At 35.2% G+C, this 15,325-nt stretch overlaps 1 protein-coding gene and 1 long non-coding RNA gene across 2 annotated transcripts in view; one reads left to right on the top strand and one right to left on the bottom strand.

Moving 5' to 3' along the window:
* Positions 1–15,325, bottom strand: part of LOC309875099 — a 262,498-nt gene that overhangs the window by 239,883 nt on the left and 7,290 nt on the right. The gene's annotated exons all lie outside the window — the stretch shown is intronic.
* On the top strand, positions 6,323–12,250 carry PRL (prolactin; the record flags this gene model as incomplete). The annotated part of the gene is made up of 5 exons (XM_082752114.1): positions 6,323–6,350; positions 7,904–8,085; positions 8,490–8,597; positions 9,965–10,144; positions 12,059–12,250. The coding sequence occupies 5 exons, from the start codon at positions 6,323–6,325 to the stop codon at positions 12,248–12,250; spliced, it is 690 nt and encodes a 229-aa protein (XP_082608240.1).

Below are 15,325 nucleotides of genomic sequence, written 5' to 3' on the forward strand. Positions count from 1 at the left end.
GCACATATAAGAGTGAGATCCTCCCAAAGAAGCAAAAATGCTAGCACTGATCTCTGCCTGCTTTCAACTTTTGAGTAATGCCACTTCTGCCCTACCTTCCCACCCCAAACCCCATTTTTTTTCTACTCAACTTTTCCTCTCCATGAAATCTTTCTGCATATTCAGAAATCATCTGACCAAAGAGTACCTCACATAGGTGGAATAATGGATCTTCAGGAAGATGCACTTTTTCTAAAACGTAGGACAAAATCATTGTTTGCTATTTCAGGATATTGTCTATTTATAAAATCCAGCACCATGTGATAGAACACAAGTATATTTACCACAGTCCTTGAAAATACTTAGCTACTGAAATATTTTCAAAATATCTGTGCACACTTCAGTGCTCTTTTCTGTGTATTTTTAATTAATAATAATAATAATAATAAATCTTCTTACTTTTACAGACTAGTTTCTCAAAGCTGTTAAGGAATTTTTTTTTTTTTTTAGTCATGCATATATCCATAGAATTAAAAATATGTAAATATTTAAACCAAGTTCCTATTTGTCACTTATTAACAGTAAAATTGCAGCTTTCTGATGTTCATTTTACTGTTTATTGCTTTTTATTAAAAATGTGTTATACAAATATGATACTTAAAACAACACAAATAATTACATAGTCCACTAGTGAGTTCCAATGTGTCATGCCTACCCTAAGTAAATTTTTGAAACTTGTTCTTTAGACTGATGAATGATCAGCTGAAATCAGAATTTTATGCAAAACAGCTCTCTCAGTGTAGCATAACATGGTTGTTGGAAATTAATTAAGAGATAAGAGCAAATGTATGGGAAAATAATCAAAATATATATATACACTTGTTTAAATCACCAGGTCTTCAGCTTTTGGAGTAACATTTAACATGTCTCAGAAAAAAGCATACCTTTTCTTGAAGCTAAGAGAGCATTTCAGTGATGTGTTTTTTTTTTTTATTATTGCAGTAAATGCATCCTCTGTGTCAAAGTCAACAAATGCACCACTTGCATGATGTAATACATCTCCATTTGGACAGAACTGTAGCTTACAGCTTTGGAAATTCATCCAACTATGACCCAATATGTAAATCCACTATCCTAGAATTAGAACAGGAGTGAAACTGGACAGACAGAAGAAGCTGTCACAACTGTTCAAATCCTCAGATGTACAGCAATGTTCCCAGGAATCCATTAAAAAGGTGTTTTGTTTTGTTTTGGGGGGGAAGATTCCTCTTATATGTTTTTTAACAAAAATGAATTTGTCTTAAAATCACTAGTTTTCTAGCTCTGAAAAATGGAAATTGTACCTTAGCAATAGGAGAAATAATATTGCAGCCACACGATATGAAATGCTGAACTGGCACAGGCTCACTCTGCCACTTCACATTTATACAAAAGGTCTGTAGGATATCTTTATCCTAATAGATGTCAGTTCACTATCATCCATCCTCCATCAACCAATTAAATCTAGTATCAGGTATCAAGTCAGTGTAAGTACCATTACAGAGTACAAAACAGATAATTCAACTAAAGTGATATAATGCAGTTATGTGTGATTGGGATCAAGTTTATACTTCCAGTTCTAAGGATCTCAGCACAAGGGAGACATGGACCTGTTACAGCAAGTCCAGAGAAGGGCCACAAAGATGATCAACGGACTGGAGCACCTCTCCTCTGAAGACAGGCTGAGGGAGATGGGATTGTTCGGCCTGGTGAAGAGAAGGCTCTGGAGAGACTTTATAACAACTTTCCAATACTTAAAGGGAGCCTGCAGGAAAGCTAGAGGGGAATTCTCTGTCAGGCAGTGGAGTGAGAGGACAAGTCGGAATGGCTTTAAACTAAACAAGGGTAAACTTAGGATGGTGAGGCACTGGAAGAGGTTGCCCACAGAAGTTGTGGATGACCCATCCTTGGAAGTGTTTAAGGCCAGGTTGGATGGAGCTTTGAGCAACCTGGTCTAGCAGGAGGTGTCCCTGCCCATGGCAGAGGGGTTGGAACTAGGAGGGGAAGGGATCTTTAAGGTCCCTTCCAACCCAAACCATTCTATGATTGAACAATAAATTATTTGATAATATACATATATGGCCTTGGTGAAGACAGAGCTACATGCTTCAAACAGCTTCAAGTATCAGGACCAATATGCACAAGCTAACATTTACTTTGCTCTTTGCGAATTCCCCCATTTCTTTGGTGAACATTACCTGGAATTCTGCTTAGGATTCACACTTCATGGTGCACTTGGGTATGTCATCCTAAATGACAAAAATAATTTCTGAAACACATCCTGCCATTTTATTTTATGACTACTTCTGAAATTGTATGAAACCACACTGGTAAATAAATTAAAAGTCAACTGAAAATTTCCCAGATATTTTCACCTCTTCTACTTCTTCACAGAGAAGCATTTTCCCTTATGTTCTTATCTATTTTTACCACCCTTCATGTAGAGATCACAGTTAGAAAACATCCAATCCCCATTTTGCTGTTTCTGCTCAGATAACCATTTGAAGAGAATGTTGTTTAAATTCTCTTGTTCCCTACATGAAGAAAAGGGAGAAGAAAAGCCCTTGTTTTACATAATCCTTGGAAATCACTTGAATTTTCATGAATATTTTAAGGATTAATTAGAAAACAAACAACAACAAAAAATTGAAACCATCTTGATTGAAAAAAAATACATTGTTGATGATCTGATGATCTTCCTCAGAATATATTTTCCACATTTGATACATAAAAGTGCTCTGAGGATTTAATTTTGATCCAGATCAAAATTTTGTTTATTTCCAAAGACAAACATTAAACTAAGTTGAATGGTTAACTTTGTAAACTATTCCGTAATAGGAAGACATATATATATATATTTTATATATATATATTATATATAATATACATATTATATATATAAATATATATATATATATTTTGTTACTTTGACTCTGATTCACATAGGCAAATTAGGAACAGAGAAAACTTTTCTTTCACAGTCTATCAGAAGAATCAAACATTCAGATCACATATAGGGATTTTACATGCACACTGAGTTTTGTGTGTTCAGTCATCTGCATACAAAATGCAGAAATCATCTTTGAAAAACATAGCCTAAAATTTTGAGTTTCAAATTTCTACATTAACTAATGTTCTGTTGTTAAATATACGTTCATCTCAGTAAAAAACAAAATGAGATAATATTGCCCATTTTTCAATTCCCCTTTTTAAAAAGAACTATAATGCAAGGAACTGGTACACTGATAAAAAATAAAAATAATAATAATTCCTCTGTGATATATATCAATCATCCATAACAATTTGCATACCTCAAAAACATTAAACTATACATGTATATAAAATAGGATGGGAATATCTGATTTTTCAATACCGATCAATAGTTCTTAATCAAAATGCAAGTCTAACTCATGGTCTGCCACATGATATGAGGCAGATAGACAAGATTATTGAGAAATGATCACTGAATGCTATTATCTGTAATTTTGATCCATCACATGTAAAGTCTATGAAGCTCTAATAATGATCTAAAAGCTATGTATATATATAAGCCTTCATATACCAAGTCCTTCTTTTGGCATATTGTTTACACTCATTGGTAACAGCCTAATAATTTTGTTTCCAAAAAAGTTCTTGAAGATAAAAAGAGTGATAATTTAGAATATATCAATTCAATTCTTAAGGCAAAAGTGAAAGACAAGACATGGAAACATACAACTCATCACAGCCATTCTGCAGTACCGTAAGTTGTTCTAGTAGCATTCCTCTCAATACTGATTGCTCCAATTATTTGCAGTGCTGTCCTGAGGTACTGTCAGAATTAGGATGCTATTTGGGGCTAGGAGCAGCTACCTTTTCCAATTTGCAAGGAACATTAAGAGAGGAACTGTCTAGATTAGTCTTTTGGGGGATGTAAAAAGAGCAGTTTCAAAAGGAAGAGAAGAGCATTCTCAGATACTTTTAAGTTTTTCCTCAACTTTTAAACAGAACCCAATTCCTAATTGATAAAAGAAAATCAGGATTTTGACCTATTTATTTTTGGTTATTATATCTTTTCCTTCTTTTCCTCTTCCATTCTCTTCTCTCATCTTTTTTTTTCCCCCCTCTTTTTCTTTTCAGTAATAGTAAGAATCTTTATTTAAAGTATAGATCTGGGAATCAAGAATTTTTCCCCCTTCTTGTGCAACTATAAATAAACAACATCTACATCAGTTCTCACAACTGATAAAAGAAGTTTACTTTTTATTTACCTACTTTATAGAGATTTTCTTCCCTCCTGCCTATTTTAATTAGATTTTTAATCCATTCACATTTGTAAAGTATTTCAGGATGAAAGGCATGAGAAAAGCAACATATATTATTATTTGGTAGAATGATTTAAGTAAAATATCGTGCAATGGTTTAATATAAACCATTCTGCAATCTGCATTTAAGGTGCTAGTCTTCCTCTATAGAGCAAGAGACAGACTTTTCTAGAACATAAGTCATGTGAGGATCCTGACTTTAGCTGATACTGTTAGGCCTGAGAAAAGTTTCTCTCTTCAAAAATGTTAGAGTTTACCTGATGCCTTTGTGAGTGCCTTCCTTTGTTACCTGATATGAAGTCTATACCTTATTTTAGCATCACCTACCAACCCCACAAAACATCAAGAAAAGCAGACTGGTAAATGAAAGAGCAAATAGTGGGTCATTCCTTTTATTCACAGCATTCTTCCAACATTATAAGGCACAAGAATTTTTCAGGCCCACCTGTAAGCTTGTTGGGTAAGACAACAAATTAAAATCAAGAGCTTAAACCTGTGTTTTAGAAGACAGCTGTTTTTCTACCATCCATTCTAGAGTTTTGTCTGTGGCCCTTTTCTAACTTTATTGCCTTCATCAGATTGTCACCATTTTCAGATGCAGGCAGCTACTTCATTTATTGGATAGTTTACAAAATTAAAAAAAACTTTACAAATTCAGACTCTGCGCAGAACAAACTATTCTAGCAATCTTCCTAGATCTTAGTAGATGTAGGCTACTTGCTGATGGTTTACTGATTAAGCATCTTCTTTTATTGTTTCCCAAGGAATGCCTTCCCTAGTTTACCCTCTATATGCTCTACCTTTCTTCGCCTTTGTTTATCACTGCTTCAAAAACCATGTCCATAGTTATGAAATAATGAAGGATTTGGGATTACACAAATACCTGTTCCACAAGTACAGAACAAGTTGTCTAAAGGCAAGAAAATTCATTAATGCTGTATAGCTTATTCATTATAATCATCTAATTTAGAAGGTCTTCTCATGGGTAAATGGATCTGAGAAACAGATGAGAGATTGCACATTTGCTAACGTATTCATACAGGTGGGCCTCACACAACAAGAAAACAGGGCCAACTTGTTAAGGCTAGTTTGTAGATTACCACAGACACATCAGATGTGGAAACAAATCCCCCTGATTACGACAGCATGTGTTTTGAGTATGGTAGACAATGTACATCTTTTACGCAAAGAATTTTCATGTATAGAAAATAATCTTATCATTTCTGATTTGTTTTTGTTCTTTAAATAATGCTGATTTAATCATTAAACTTTATGATTAAACAGTAAACATGCAACTTCGTCTTCGTTGTTATACATTATTACTTTTTTAATATAAGAACTGCCCCTGTTTCTCTAAACATACCTCATCCTGAGGACCAGTTATATCATGACAATGTAATCTCTTTCTTAACTGTATGAAGCTATATACTCAGGATGTCATATCTATAACTTTACATATAATGACCTGTCTTTCCAGAAGCCGCCATTATCCTTCTCTAGACAATTTATGCTGTTTCTTTTCCTGTGGACATTGTATTGTTCCCCTTCCCCAAATAGTCAGAATTTTAACATTGGAAGGCTGAACATTGGAAAGCTGAAGAGATGAGGAAGGATGAAAAGACACCTGTGGGAAGGGGGAAAAATAGGCTATAAACATTGAGGATACCTGTCTCAGAATTGACAACTAGAGCTTTCTAGGAACAGTGGCATTTTCAGAGCAAAATTTTGGCATTCTCTTCATCAAACTACACTCAGGATCCCACAACTGAAATTCTAATGAAATTCCCTCTCACAGTTACAAATAATAAAAAAAAAAATACTGAATATGAATGTGGAAGAAAGGCAGTTTGATGTTTGTAATTATCGAGGTAAACTCCACGACCTGTTGAATGTATGCAAAATGGACCCCGGATGGTGTATATAAATCTGGTATGTGCAGAAAATAAGCAAGTATTGAGACTTCTTTCTGGTAGAGCAATTCATCCTACAGGGTCTCTACCATGAGCACCAAGGGGGATTCATTGAAAGGTAAGACTTTAGCCATTCACTTGTCGATAATTTTTATGTTTGTTTTTTGTTTGTTTGTTTGTTTGTTTGTTGTTAGTTTTTTTTGTTTTTGTTTTTTTACTTTAGATTGAATTTGGAAGTAACTGACAGGTAACAACTCTAGAAACTAAGGTCTTCCAAGACATCCAGTTTTCGAGTAATGGTGAAACTTGTCTCTGCTTCAAAAGTTTAGTATTCAAAATTTGGAATTAGCAGGCAGTTTGATCTCTTTTTTACTCAGTTTTTGATCTCTTAAAACTACCTTTGCACTGAGCAGTTTCACTGAAATTTGGCTTTCAGGTTATGACACCTGCACAAAAAAAGACTGGATCCAGACTGCTTTTCTATTCACAACACTACTCAGAAGGCAATGACTTGAAGTCATTATCATCAGAGTCCAGAAGCAATCTAGTAATTTTGAAGTAAATGGTTACATAACTACTCTCAAGTTTCTAAGCCAACAAGTCTTCTTATTAATAAAATTATTGCCTAGAACACTGTTCTAACTTCAGAGCGTTGTTCATGGGGGAGGATGATGGTTTACTTTAACATTGTACAAATGGGTCACCTTTCCTGAACTGAGAGATAGAAGGAAACCTGTCACATGATAAAATTCAGGAGAGCTCTGGTGATTTTTTGCAGTCTATTTTAATTTTACATCAGTGGTGATTCTAGTGAACCAATGCATGTAGCAGGCCATTTTCCAGAACTAAAACTTTCAGAGCTTAGAATAGCATCTTTTAAATAATTACATTTGTTTACTAAATATTTGCTTTTAAAGCTTTCCATTGTTTTTCTGTGCATATTTTATTTTGCTGAATAGAACACTTGACCCTGTCAATGTTAAAGCTTTTAAACAAATAAGGTTTCATCTTTTCAATAATGAGAAGTCTTCTGTATCAGTGTAGAAGTTTTTCAGAAATGCCAAATATTACCTGTTTTCTTAACAGTAGGTAATTTAGGGTTAAACTCTAAATAGCAAAACAGCACAGCTGCTAAATCTTTTGAAGAAACTCCCAGGACAATCAGAACCTTAAAAGAGTGACCTAACCACCTTTCCACAAAAGTAATTTAAACTCCAAATGTTAGCAAAGAAGAAAAGGACTTATAGGAGGAGAAGAAACAAACAAAAAAATAAAATAAAATATTTTCCAAACCTATATCTGTGCAAATAATTATGTATCTATATTTACACAGTGAAGAAGTTTGATTTTCTTTTTTCCATCTATCACTATATAATAGTCAGGCACTATATGGAGAGACTTTTGAATACAGCGTACTGTAACACAGGTTACTGTGTCTGCTCAATCTCTATAGGGTGTTTTGCTGTATATCCAGGATAATGGAGGGGAGAATGGATAATCAAATGACTATGCTTCCCTCCTCTATTCATTTTCAAGAGTCAGCACAGGAGATACTGTGAACACAGCCAATATTATCCAGCATCCTGACTGTTTACATCCACCTCTGACAGCTACTTCTAAATGCATATGTATGTCAATATTTCCATCTTGGTTTGTTCTAAACCTGAACAGGTTTGTTGCTGGTGGTCCTTCTAGTGTCCAACATGCTCCTGACAAAGGAAGGAGTGACCTCCTTGCCTATCTGCCCCAATGGATCTGCCAACTGCCAAGTTTCCCTTGGGGAGCTTTTTGACCGTGCGGTTAAACTCTCACACTACATCCATTTCCTCTCTTCAGAAATGTTCAATGAATTTGTAAGTACTTTGTCTTTTCCTGAGAGAGAGAACATATAAAAATCTAATTCAGTATATTTTTAAGCACAAACATATGTTAATGTATGAAAGCCTTCAATAAGTAAACAAAAATAACTGCTGCACAGGCAGTGATAGTCCCAATGATGACCAAATCTACTTTTAGTGCTGACCATTGCTAAGATCCCCAGTGCTTCTATTAAAAAATAGTATTTTCCTATTATTCTTTATCTATTGGACAAATTTGTGTCTCAGGTTGGTTGCCATTTTCACTCTAAATACCAGAAGACTTTGACATTTACAGCATAAAAGTAGTTATAAAAACAAAGAAACGATTACTTAATATAGTGTTTGAATTGTAGCTCTTCTTACTTATATCAATAACGCCTCTCCTTGCTGATCTGCAGGATGAACGCTATGCTCAGGGTCGGGGTTTCATTACAAAAGCTGTTAATGGCTGCCACACTTCCTCCTTAACCACTCCTGAAGACAAGGAGCAAGCTCAGCAGATTCATGTAAGTTGCATTTCTGATGTCATTCAGTGTGAGATAGAGCAAAGGAGGGAAAAAAAAAAAAAAAAAGGATGGGAAAGCAATAGAGAGGTAGCACACAGAGGGAAATCAGTGCATTTGGAGTAAAAAAAAAAAAAAAAAAAAAAAAGTCAGGAAGAAAAAAGCACTGAAAAAAAGATATTTGCAGACACTAAGCTACAGACTATACAGAATATACAAGTCCAGTAACACTTATTTTCCTTTATATTGCATTCAGTCTTTGCATCTTATTTCCAGTTACAGTATAACTTGCTTGCATTGAGCAAAGGCAGTTATTATATTTGTGCAGGACTCAGAATACTACATCCTTTGAGCATTTTTTTTGAGTATCTTATAGACAATTATTAACAAACATAAAAATTCATTGGCTATATAGTAGGCAGAGGTAAATGGCTTCCCAGGAATTGAAGACATAGATGTTACTTAACAAATGCTAAATAGCTATCCTCACCCTTCCTTACCAAGAAGCAAAAGTGGTCACATTATTGCCCATATGCAAAGACCCTAGTGTAAAATACTGCAAACTACTTGCAAAAAGAAACCTGATAAATACATCGATTTGATAACGATAAATTTTGTACAAAGATGAAGACAGTCTTCTTCAGCCTAGCTCACAGGCAGAATTTGAAAATACTCTGTAGAAAAAAAGTAAGCACAGGTGTATGAACATGTGTGTGCCAGGGAGAAATCTTAAACAGTTTCACAACAGTAATAGCTTTGCAATGCCAGTGTCACCATCTGGGTATATAAAGTCTGGTTATGTTCAGATACAGTGTATCTAGGAAAGAAGAAATGGTTGAGCATAACCATAAGCTTTAAGGGTTGTTATTTGCTCACAAGAAAAAATAATTTTCAAAAGCTGAGAGCTAATGCTATAAGTACCATAGTTCAAAGGGGAGGACAGATGAATTACGCAGAGCTAATAAAAGCTATTTAGTTGTTTACCATAATTCACATCTTCCATTCCATACTAAACTTGTTTCATAAATGTTCATTAGAATCAGATAAAGAGGTGTTTTTGTTGTTGTTGTTATTTGTTTGTTTGTTCTCCACAGAGATAAAGCACAGTTGTTCTTACTAGTTTGTAATTTGGTTTAAAGGAGTTTTCCATTCAAATTTCCATCTGTGGTATTATTGCAAAACATGACATAAAATATCAGAAATTTCACAACAGTATCTAAGACAGGGCTATATAGCACCGCCAGTCAGTGCTAGGTCTTGAAATAAATTCCTAGATCTCTGCATCTGTGGACATTGCTCTAAATGCCTCCTAACAATGCCAGCATATAGCCTTGTTATTTTAACTGACTTTTCTTAATGTGGATGACCAGCATGAAGACCTACTGAATTTAGTACTGGGAGTACTGCGCTCCTGGAATGATCCCCTGATCCATCTGGCCTCTGAGGTACAAAGAATCAAAGAAGCTCCAGACACCATCCTCTGGAAGGCTGTCGAGATTGAGGAACAAAACAAGCGGCTTCTAGAAGGAATGGAGAAAATAGTTGGGCGGGTAAGTATTAGGTCCTTCCAGTCCTTCCAGCCTATTGATGTAAAGAAGCCACTTATGGTAGTAAATAAGAACAGAAACAGTGGATTCTGAAGAAAAAGGGGGATACAAGATAGCTGCAAAGTTCTCAGATTCAGTTATAATTCTTTCTGTTATCTTGTGATTTCTAAAAAGACAATGTGCTGTGATTTGTCTAGCATAATCCAGTGTATTCCCAAACCTGCTTCAAAGGAAAGTGTAATCATCAGGACTGCAAATCTTCATTTTATCTTTAAGCATTCGAATTTGCAAATTTTTGTAGGCTGTTTCTGTTTTCTCACATCCACATATTTATATGTGCATATAAGCTTATTTATACATGTCTGTATACATACAGGTATTGTATATAGCCTTCAGAAATGGATAATGTGTTTAAAACTGTTCTTGAAGTGTGGCACATCGTTGCCTTCATTGCCTATTGCAAAGATGTGGCACACAACACAGTATCTTTCATTTCTCTTTTTCTATCATATTGTTTCTTCAAAACTGTGGCTCTGACTTGGTTCCCCCTACACTTGGAGGGTTAGACAGCAAGGCTGTTGTTTGACAAAACCCATACTCATATACTCCTTGCTATCAGTAATTGATTGAAAGCTTTACTGAATAAAATCAGCTCTAGCTTGTTTATTTTTAAAGGGGCCTCTAGCAGTCCCTATATATCATTCTGACAGTGAGCAATATGTTAATAAGAGGTTCTGACTTTACTGGCTTTTGCTTAGGCTAAGAACAGTTGAACAGCATTAACAGTGCCGCCATCTCCATATCCACCACGTTCCAATGGATCACTCATGGTCTCTCTCTTTCAGTTTGGTGACTACTTACTCAGAAATCTTATCCCATCCAGACCATCAGTGCATTTATCGGTGCATTTATCAGTGTAATCAAACACATCTCTATCCCATTTTCAGGTGTGGATCCAAGATAACAGTAGAAGTCAGGTGCCACTGCAGTTACTCTGTCACCACCTTCTCATTCACGTTATTTACAGAATGGAGTTGAAGATGAAGTTAGCAAATTCATTAGTGTCAAACCATGTTTTTGAGTGACTGCAGGTCTATTTTTCTTTTTTACCAGTTGCATAAACTAAGTGAGAGAGGCTACATAGATATACTCCTGTGTGCTTTCATGAAATATTACTGATGGGAAATAAGAAAGATTCACATGTACCAATAGGCACAGATTTCTTTCCTGCTATGAAAGGTAGATTTTTGTGATGTGAGAAAATGAATGATTGCTTCTTTCAAATGAGGTGATCTAAACCAATCTTCACCTCAGATACTAAGTCATTACACAAGTTCCTACATGTAGCTTTCTAACGTTAGAGGTCAGTATATCACTCACAGCTTTTTTTTTTTTTTTTTTTTTTTTAATGGAATATGAGGTACAATACATCTGAAGATGTATTGTTGAAAGATTTGACAAGTAGCATGTTCTTCAGGCTGCCTGTTATCAGAGAGACAACCTAAGAGATGGGCTGAGACAAAGCTGGAGAAACAAGTTTTGAAAGCAACTGCTTACGACTTTAAGGTGGAGGAAACCAAAAGGAGGAGATGCCACTGATCAGTCCATGCATAAAGGAAGGTTTGACTTCTCTGCAAAGTCAGATTCCACCAGACATTGGTTAACACATTAGATCTTAGAACACTGACAGCTGAGCTTCTTACATATTTTAGAGAAATAAACTGTAAAATGGAAATTCACTCAAAATCTGCATGAGGATATACAACATTGTACAGAATAATGCAAACCATAAAAGAAAAGACTTTATGAGCTGTACACTACTATCTAGCATTCCTCAAGGCCAGTATTTCTTAGTTCTCTGTCCTACATCCAGTCAGATTCATTATTATCTACTACGGTATCATTTTGTGCCTTTAGGTTCATTCTGGCGACATTGGAAATGAAATTTATTCTCCATGGGAAGGCCTTCCATCCTTGCAACTTGCCGATGAGGACTCCAGACTCTTTGCCTTTTACAACCTGCTGCATTGCCTCCGCAGAGATTCCCACAAAATTGACAACTATCTCAAGGTTTTGAAGTGCCGCCTAATACATGATAGCAATTGCTAAGTACTCCTGGGCTTCATCGCTTACTAAAATCATTCATCATGGTGTTCTTGTTGCTTTGCCACTTTTCATTGCAAACTTTACAAAAAGTCACACTGTACTGTGTCAGGATCATCAGTAACTTTCAGGCATGTTTGTGTGAATTCTGGCTGCAACTGTCAGTATCATTTATGTTGGTGTTTTAAAATGTTATAAATTACTTGTATGACAAGAATACACTTTTCTGTCTGATCTATTTACCCAGTAGCATTTCAGTGATAAGTATATCATGCAGATACAAATAAAAATAGTATTAAATCCAAAACCACAGAACACCAAGTGGTATCAATGAACAAAAAATAGTTAGGATGGATTATACCTTTAGCAATAGCTTCTCCTTTTAGATCTCAGCCTCCAGTTAATGACACATGACAGGATATCTTGCTTCCATTTCTGTCTACATCCCACCCCATTCCCACCCCCTCAAACAAACAAACAAAAGAGAGAGAGAGAGCTAAAAGAGGTGGGACATCAAAAAGCAGAGTTTTCACCTATCACACTAGATTATCCTAAACTAAAAGAAATACATGTATAGCCTGGCTCACTTAGTCATTGATTCCCCAAATAGTCTGCAGACAGAAAACAAATAAGCAAACAAACAAAAATGAAAAAAAAAAAAAAAAGAAAAAAAAACTTAGCATTTATGGGGACAGATCCAGCTACATGTATTTCTATTTCTGTACTGACTGTCCAGGGAAGAAGCATTTCCAAAGTCTCACTACTTTTAAAGTACTACCTGAGGAACCAATACATTTTAAGCAGTAGTCCCAATAGAAAATGCAAAGCATCCACTCAGGATCTTATCCACCTACTCTTCACATTCCTCACAAGTGATGTGGTGGTTGCAGTTGTTTAGAAAACTTTCAAGCTATAAACAGGCACTTGCTGAACTAAGCTGTCTGCTCTCCTGAACCCAAAGCATCTCCATTCATTTTGCATTTAGTCACGCTCAGTTCTCCAAGTTTTCATTTTGAAACAGTGATGTTAACCATCAGAAAATTGGAGATACCAAAAAAATTGACTATTTCTGAAAAGAAAAAAAAAAAGGCTTACAGTAGGCTTACAGTCATACACCAAGGAAGAAGTCAAAAAGAAGTCAAATAACAGCTGAAACCATTGGCCATATCTATATACTGTCTTTGTAAGCCATAAACACACTCAGCCTTGAGTTCACCACTCAGCTCCAGCAAAGAGGAAAAGAAGAGCTTAAATTCAAATCAGCTTCTCAGTGGTTTAGCTTCCCACTAGACAAGCCTGCTGCATTGCTCCTGCTAAGCCAGGTGGGAGGAAGAGGAGATGAATTCAAGGACTTAAGCCTCACATTACCATAAAAAAAAAAAAAAAAAAAAAAAAAGACACAACCGTAATAGCTATTTACTACCACGTAAATATACCTATACATAAAATTTACATAGTAGTAAATACTTATTATGTAAATAAATGAGATTAGATAATACCAACTGCAACAAAAGTCTCATTTCAACCAATTCTATGAGGGAAGTAAAAGGGAAAAAAAACTCATATATACGCACATATGCATTATTGTCTTTTATCTATTCGTGTTTTCAATCACTGATTGCCTCAGACTTTATCTAGATAAGTATAGACTGAGCCCATTTTTAATGTATATAAAATCACCTGTGCCACAAACAAATTCCTTGTTAGACAAGTTATAACTGCCAACTTTCATAAACTCTGAAGTGAACAAAAATTGGGACACATGCAACATCAGTTTAGCAACACACAGATGTACAACATGACAATAAAGAAACCAAATGGGTAAAATTTGCCAAGCAAAATGCAAGTGCACTGACTAGAATTTAGTATGATCATAATATTCCACTTTCTCTTAAAATGCCAACGGGGGAGGGGAGGTGGGGGTTGGGAAGCATTTTAAAGGGGGAAAAAAAGAGAGAGGAAAAAAAAAAAAAAAAAACTCCTTTGTAATTATCACAAGTGCTTAGAATTACAGTGAGATTTTTTTATTCAGAAGAAAACATGAATAATGGGACTACTCTGTATTGAGCTGGGAAAATGATTATGTCTCACTGAGTAAACTCCTACCTCAGAATTTCTTTAGAATTCAAAAGCAACTTGATTAATAGGGCAGACAGTCATAATTTTACACTTACATGACTAGATCTAAAACAATTACTTTCATTAACTGTTTAAAAATTACAGTGCTAAAACAACTGTTTAAAACTTGCATGCACTGGCTTTATTGTAGCATGTTCTACTACAAATGCAAGCTTTTAATTTCATAAAGAAGCACAGAAGAGAAAGGGAAAAAAATATTCTAAACAACTGAAAAGCTATCTGGTTCGCAGCTGTTTAGCTAAAGGGGTATTTAGAGCTGATCTGGTTAATATTCTGAGTCATCACAGCTGTCATAGAGACAGAAAGATGCTGAACCCCATGAGCACATTCAAAGCTATACCTTCATTGTCAAGTGTCCTGGCACAGACAATGCCTTCAGAATGCAGTTGCTACTCTGAATGTTCAGACCACAATACAGGCAATTGGCAATTCTCTTTTATTCAGTTGCTAATAAGAACAATACATTCTTATCTCACTAATATTTTGTTAATTAGCACATGTTTGTAAAACCTGAGCAACTATTGTCTTTCATCCAATAAAAAGTTACATAGCTAATCTCTTATTTTATGCAAAAATGAATACAGAACAAGGGTGTTCTTTCAAAATGAAAGAAACTGATATCAATTAGTAAGAGCTTTATTACAACTGTATTAAATTCTAACTATTCCAGGTTCTCAGCATTCAAAGTCTCCAGTTTTCTGATTACTTATTCAATACCCAAATAGGCCATATTTAAATCTAAGCTGGTTTATTTACTTCCGTTCATTTATGATGGCTTAGTAATAGGAGTAATGGCAACGAAAGGTCCACATGAATGAAATATAGGCTCAATTCTGTTTCCTTTAAAAATGATATTCAAGCTTCCATAGATGGCACTAAATATAAGATAAGGCCTTGTGACATGAAATCTAAATGGTATGAAGGTCAAAGCAATTAATCACT

Source organism: Aythya marila (assembly GCF_965140915.1).
Source record: "Aythya marila genome assembly, chromosome: 2".
Classification (NCBI taxonomy): Eukaryota; Metazoa; Chordata; class Aves; order Anseriformes; family Anatidae; genus Aythya; species Aythya marila.